The 7,356-nt window shown below is 36.2% G+C and overlaps 1 protein-coding gene across 1 annotated transcript in view; it reads right to left on the reverse strand.

Annotated features, from left to right (window-relative positions):
* Positions 1-7,356, reverse strand: part of Pds5a (PDS5 cohesin associated factor A) — a 110,898-nt gene that overhangs the window by 42,706 nt on the left and 60,836 nt on the right. The window contains exons 12-15 of the mRNA XM_005359391.3: positions 6,832-6,945; positions 3,334-3,415; positions 2,504-2,552; positions 1,521-1,710 (exon numbers count right to left, since the gene is read on the reverse strand). Of these exons, the coding sequence (XP_005359448.1) occupies positions 1,521-1,710; positions 2,504-2,552; positions 3,334-3,415; positions 6,832-6,945 (435 nt within the window). The remainder of the gene's footprint in view (positions 1-1,520; positions 1,711-2,503; positions 2,553-3,333; positions 3,416-6,831; positions 6,946-7,356) is intronic.

The following is a 7,356-nucleotide window of genomic DNA, read 5'->3' on the forward strand; positions in this document are numbered from 1 at the left end:
TTTTTTTTTTTTACTTCTGCCAGAATAGAGAAGAACATATGTGGTGTTCAAAAGACAAGTTGGAACTCAGTTTTCTTGTCCACATTAGGATTTCAAGAATTGAACTCAGGTTCTAAGGTTTGGGGGCAAGAATTTTTATCAGCTGAGTCATGAAGTCAGCCCCATAAATATATATTTTTGAAGCCTATTATATATTTCTGGTATAACCAAGGGATTCATGCTATTGCTCTTATTATCAAATTCAAGTAAAGTCCCTATTTTATCTCAAATCAAAGTATCCCTTGATTATAGTTTCATCATCATTTTGGGGGAGGGGTGGTATTTGGTTTGCTTTGTATTATGTGTGTGTGGTGTGCATGTGTACACCTGTGACTCACACAGTGAGTCCTCAGGGAGGACCTATCTGTCTTCGCCTCTACAGTATTAAGATGAGGTGCACGATTCACCTTTTACATGTGATCTGGGCACTTGAACTCAGGTCTTCATGCTTTTTTAATTAATAACAAAACACCTCATGATCATAAGCCTCTGCACTGGTTCTTACAGAAAAAAAATGACACTATCACACATTATGAAATACAGGCTCTACTTGTAATTTAGTCACTATATCCTGCTATGAAATGAAGCATGAAAAACTTCCTTTAACATTTCATTGTTCTTATAGGCAAAACTTTAAACCACATGGTCACATGGGTAATTAAGTCACTAAACTGTATCAATCCAATTATATGAGAAGATTCTTTGAAATCTATAACACTACTAAATTCTAAGTACATGTAATCTTTAAAGCAGCAAATTATTCAGGTAAGTGCAAAGGAGAAAATATCAGGACACTTGGCCAATGAATGCACCTGGCTAAGAAGAGCTCTCTTATCCAATGGACCTTACAGCACATCTTCTCATATAATGATCAGTTTAGTTCCCCACAAAGAATAAAAACTGTTTTAGCTCCTTGACCACTTTGTAAGAACATCTATTATAATCTTTAATACCTCATTACATATTTAAATAATTGTCAATTTTAATCCTTTTCAGAACAAAGGTAAAAATAACCAAAATGCTAATCTTTTCTTCATGTTCAAGCCTATCTTTGCATAATGTATTCCAAACACATAACAGCATTAAGTGCTGAAGACACAAAGTTTTCTTCTCTAAGTTTCTATCATACTAGTTCCCTAGAAAATAAGGAGTGCAAGAGAGAAGTCTACAAAAGAATTTATTTCTTCTACAAATCCAATCCTGTATGATGACATGATTATAACTAAATTATTGGCAGACTTTTTCTATGCTCAGAAAAAAAAGAAGAAAGTGCATGCATACAAAACAATATGAAAATTCTTTTCCATTTCTTAAGCAAAGAAACACACATTAAATAAAAAGTCTTGGTCATTCCCTAGGACCAGTCTCTCTGGCTCAGATCTTTGGGAAAGGAGAATTTAGTTGTATTTGGATATATTACTAAGTAATTTAGCATCTACCATATGGTTAAAAGAAACACAAAAATATATGTAACGAAATACAGATTTCTCCAAGTTATTAGAAAAAAATTATAAAAGCATAATTCACTAACCACACAAATGTCAGCTTGTTTGCATGAACAGGTTGGGCTGATTAACAATTCTAACTGAGACCGCAGCTTCTCATCATCACCAAGAACCTGGTTAAATTTCTTTACAAAATCTTGTGCTTTCCCAGGGTCAGGCAAATTCTCTATAAAATGAAGAGAATAAATATTAGAAAAGAAAGAGTATCTTTAAGACACTGGTGGGGGGCTGGAGAAAAGATTTAGCAGGTAAGAGTGTTCACTGTAGGGGAAGGGACTAGAGAGATAGCTCAGCAGTTAAGAACAATGAGGTTCCTGGGTTCAATTCCCATCACCAACCCTGCAGCTCACAACTGTGTGTAACTCCAGTTGCAGGGGATCTGACATCCTCACACAGACATATTTGCAAGCAAAACAATAATACACATAGAAATAAACTTAAATAAGTTATTAGAAAAAGTGTTTACCACTCCTGCTAAAGACCCAGTACCCATATCAGGTAGTTGACAATTGCTGTAACACCAGAGGATCTGTTATCTCTGGACTCCTCAGGTACGTGACTCAAACTCAACTTACACATAATTAAAAATAAACAAAATATTATAAAATAAATAAATACTGGTGACCCAGTAAAAGATAGTGAGACAAAGGGCTCTTATAAACGAAATTAAGGAATATCTTTTACCATTTATTGATAAATGAATAACCTGTTTTAAGTGGCTGGAGAGATGGCTCAGAAGATAAGACTACTTGTTGTTCCTGGAAAGGAGCCAGTTTCAATTCTTAGCGCCTCATGTTGGCTCACAAGCATATCTATAAGTAATTCCAGCTCCAGGGAACTGAACAGGGACATATATAATACACATATATGCATGCAAAAATTCATATATGAGATATATATGAAAAAAAAAGCCTGTTTGATATTTATTACATGCTCACTGGGTAATAAAACATACTTACTTGCTATGGTCATCAGTTTTCCAAACATGGCAGAACAGTTAGCCTCTGACTAAAATTTAAAACAAAAATGAAAGAACAACTAGTCATTTGTATTAACAATATTTTGAAAAAAAATAATACACTGAACAATGTTCATCATCTTTAAATAACTCATCATAGTCTGACCTTCCTTATCGCCGTGCATGTGTTTATATGTATGAGAGAAAGAGAAAGAGTTTTTAGCAAAGATTAGTAGAAAAGGAACATATATTAAGAGAAAAAAAAGGAAAGAAAAAAAGATATTATCAGGAAAATTAAGGAGACTGAATAGCAAGTTGTGGTAGCATGTGCTTGTCATCTCATAGACTAAGATAGGAGTATTGCTTGAGCCCAGGAATTCCCAGTGAGCCTTTGCAACATAACCAGCGGACCTATGCTCTTGCTGCAACACATTCCTGGTTAGGTAGACTGTGCCCTAACAGGAAGCCAAAACAAATACTTCCTTAAGTTGCTTTTGAACTTATCGGGTGCTCTGACACCAAAATAAGAAAAGAAACTAATGTATGACTAGCATCCCAGCTACCAAATGCTAAGAATGGAAGACTGTTGGGAATTTGACAGGCAACACAGTGATTTTTAGGGTAGCTTGAGCTAAAATATTGAAAACAAGATACAAAAAAAAAAAAAAAAGTAAAAAAAAAGAAGAAACAAACTAAGAATGTAATTTAGCTTTGAAAACAGCTGAACCAACATTTGGAAATTAAAACACCTTGAAATACTTTCATTACACCATATTACTGAAAAAATAGTGACTTGCAATATGTAAATTAAAACAAAAATCATAAACCTACTGTAGGCTGCTTGTGTAAATCCAACAGTTCACGTACATGACTCCGAAGCATGTTCTGACACTTCCACATTTCATTGAGAGCTCTGTATATAGTTATAAACATGAAAACATAACATTTAACAATACTGCAAACTGTTCAACTTTATGACTTCTTAAGTGTGCTATTTCTAATTTCCTACATAAAAAATTTAAACAACAGTTTATTAGAATTTAAAGAAGTTTAAATTTAGCAGGCATTTCACCACTGAGTGAATGCCCCTGGATCAAAGAATCAATTTGATCTTGCCAAGGACATAAATGGACTGAAAGAAGCTTTAATTCTAAGCAGAGGGAGCTGGAGAGTTCTGGTTTAAAGAAAAAAACAGAAAAATGAAAGGTGTTAAAGAGTATAAGTGGGGGGCATACAGAAAGTGGAGTAGAGATAAATAAACGACACAGGATTATCGAGTGCCAGAAAAATAGACCTAGGAGAGATGAAGACTGCTCAAGAGCCCCTGAGGACTAGCTTTCACAGCACCACAAAGTGCCACGCAAGCAGCCCAGGGAAGGAAGCAAACCAATAGTCCTACCCAGCTGTGACACCTATGAACCACAACTAGATAGTACAACAGACCCAAGGATGCAATAGCTGCGCTCATATCTTTAGTAACCAACAGCTCTCTAGTGTCATTATCATTCAACAAAGAGACAGACAATCATGGGAGACACCTAGCCAGGTTTGAGGTCATAAATCTTATGACAAACATATTACACCACGACTTTGCGAACCTGGTATAATTCCTAACTGCATTCTAAATATTTATCCCAAAGGTAAATGTAGCTCCCATCCCTCATCAAAGAAGCTTCCCTTTGAAATAGATAGAGACCATTACAATAAATAACAACCAATCAAAACGCAAAAAGTAAGTAACTCTGTTGTGACTAGCCCTAACTCACACATCTACAACATGACCATGGTAACTAGAACTTAGGGAACATTGCAGACAAAAGAGCAAAAATATTTTTAGGAGTCAGAGGACCAGGAAATCTGGGGAGATTGTACCTTTAATAATGGACAGGGAAGCTTTACTAACAGTAGCTCAATAAGCTGCCTAAACAAGACCTGAACAAGGTACCACCAATAGACATGCTAACACGGAAGGAAGAAATCTCATGGGGCCTACCCTCGACAAAGAACCATAATGAACTAAAGAAATTCTAGAGGTAACAAATAGTCTTCCCTAGGAATGAGCCCCCTAATTAGTTATCTAGTACGAAGTGATTAGTCCTAAAATCATATAAACAATGCTAATCAAACTCAGCAGGCTGTATTTATATATTTTGGCTCATGTGTTAACACCCCCCAATATGAAGCAAAGAAAAAGAGAGGTCATGAATTCAAGTGGAAGTAAGGAGGGTGGATACATAAGTGGTTGGAAGGAGGAAAGGGAAAGAGGATATAATGTAATCATAATTAAAAAATTAAATGCTAGGCTAGAAAAATGCTCAGTGGGAAATATTTGCTATATACAAATAAAGACATTTCTTCATATCCCAGAATACATGGAAAGCAGTAATCCATGTTAATAATCCCCGTGTACCTATGATTATACTGGACAGAGAGAAAAATACTTGGAAGCTTGAGGGCTAACTAGCCTGGCAGAGACTAGGCAACAAAATGTCCTGTCTCAAACAAGGTAGAAGACAGGGACTGACACCTGACAAGGTCTGATTATGTCTACATACATGCTGCTGCACATGCACACTTGAACATATATGCATACAATCATATAAAAATTGAAAAATGAATTGAACTGTCACCAGGCATAGTAGAGTATGCCTGTAATCCTAGCACTTGGTAGCCAAAGCAGGGAGATCATTACAGTCTGTACTATGTACAAGCCTGGACTACATGAGACCCTGTCAAGACATACAGGAAAAGAAAGAGATTTCCTACCTCACACAAATCCCCTCTATATTCCAGTTGTCAAGAGCACTTCTAAGAATTATGGTGACTCAATACTCATGTCTAGATATGTAGAAATAAATATAAATGGAGGACTGATGGCAGTGGAGTACATGCTTAACAAACACAAAGTTCTGGGTCCCAACCCCAGAACTATATAAACTGTGTGTTCCAAGTGTCCTATTGTAATGCCAGTATTACAACCAGAAATTAAAGGTCATCCTCAGCTACATAGCAAGTTAAAGCCTAGTCTGAGTTACAAAAAGCCCTGCTGAAAGGGAGCGAAGGAAAAGAAATACAAAAGGTATCAACTAACAGCAAGAGTCAGCCACCTGAAAGGGGCCTTAGCTTCCACCACGAACCTTCCAAAGAGAGATGAATAACACCTGCTGAAATGTCTCAGGGTCTAGCCCGTGGGATTTCTATTGAAAATGCATAATCTCAATCCAACAAGAAAAACATAGATTGGAAGATCCCAAACTTAGGCCAAATTGTATAAAATAACCAGATACAATATTTATGCAACACTGTTCTAAAAAATGTAAAAACTAAATATGTAATATGAAATCACAGATGGTTTATCACTAGGTAACATATAGACAATTTAAATACAGTAAATTATTGCATATTGAATTAAAAATTTTTCAGATCAATTTTATTATGTGTCCATGTAAACATATGCCCTCAAAGGCCAGGAGTTACAGGCAGTTGTGGACAGCCAGATGTGGGTGCTGAGAACTGTCAGGACTTCTGAAGAGCAACAACTATTTTTAAACACTGAGCATCTCTCCAGCCCCAAATTTTAAAATTTTAAGTCATATAAAGGTTATGTAGGTAAGAAAAGGTCTTTCTTCATACATAAACAACTGAAATATTTTGAAGTAAAGAGTGCTACAAATCTGTAAATGTCTCTCCAATCATTAAGAAAAATAATGTGTTTAGGTAGACTGAACAAATTACACATGGTCAAATATGATAGATACTACTATGTGCTTTGCTATTCCTCCAACTTTAAGTTTGAAGTTGCAGTGTTTTATGCATTCTCTGTGTGTTTGATGTTTAATCAAGGCCTTGGGCATGCCAGAATTCCAGGCAAGATCTCTACCAATGAGTTATCCCTAGGTTTCTCTTTTGTTTGTTTGTTTGTTTTATTTTAACTTTTTTGAGACAGTGTCTCTTTACAGAACTGAGGTTGTTCTGGAACTCACTCTGTAGACCAGGCTGGCCTTGAAATTATAGAGATCCACCTGCCTCTGCCTCCCGAGCATGGGGATTAAAATTGTGCACCACAATGAATGGCACCCTAGTCCACTTATACGTGAGTCTCTTTTCAGTCAAGATGAAGTAGCTTGGTCAGAATTAAACTCACTATGTAGCAAGGCTGGTAGTTTAAATACCCATACACACCAATTAATTGAATACTTGAAACCCTATTACTGACATCATTATCAAAAGTGTGCATAAACGCTCGAACACACACAGACACCCATTAAAAAACAAAACAAAACAAAAAACTCACATAGGAAACATATGAGCCATTGAAAAGTAACTTACTTCACAGCATTTGGATCCAAGCTGGCATATAAATAATATAAGCATTTCATTCTCTCTTCGGTTTCCAAGTTATGGGGAACAAGATATTGGGCAAAGATTTTTTCTACCAGGAGTCTATGGAAAGCAAACACACAAAAACAATTATGCTGTTTAAGAGGTGATAAGTGAATTTAACCATTTTGTATAATGTTACTAAACCAATCTATGTGCCCCAAAATAATGAAAAGTGTCAGTACACAGTTACTCCTTCCTTCACAGAGTCTCAGTAGTGACTTTGTATCCAGTTTATACTTGAAGCTAATTTCACAATCTATCATAAAACATTTCTTCTTCTTCAAGAGTGCTTGAATGCTACTCCAAGGTGACAGAGTCTCACACTGTAACACAGGCGGGCCTTCAACTCAGGGAGTTCCTTCTACCTCCGCCTTTCCTAGCGCTGGGATTACCAGCACTGGTCCTGTTTATTCTCTTTCTGACAGTTCTCGGGGAGGGGAGATTGGTATTTTGTTTTTTTCGTTTTTTTTT

Source organism: Microtus ochrogaster, linkage group LG1 (genome assembly GCF_000317375.1).
Source record: "Microtus ochrogaster isolate Prairie Vole_2 linkage group LG1, MicOch1.0, whole genome shotgun sequence".
Classification (NCBI taxonomy): Eukaryota; Metazoa; Chordata; class Mammalia; order Rodentia; family Cricetidae; genus Microtus; species Microtus ochrogaster.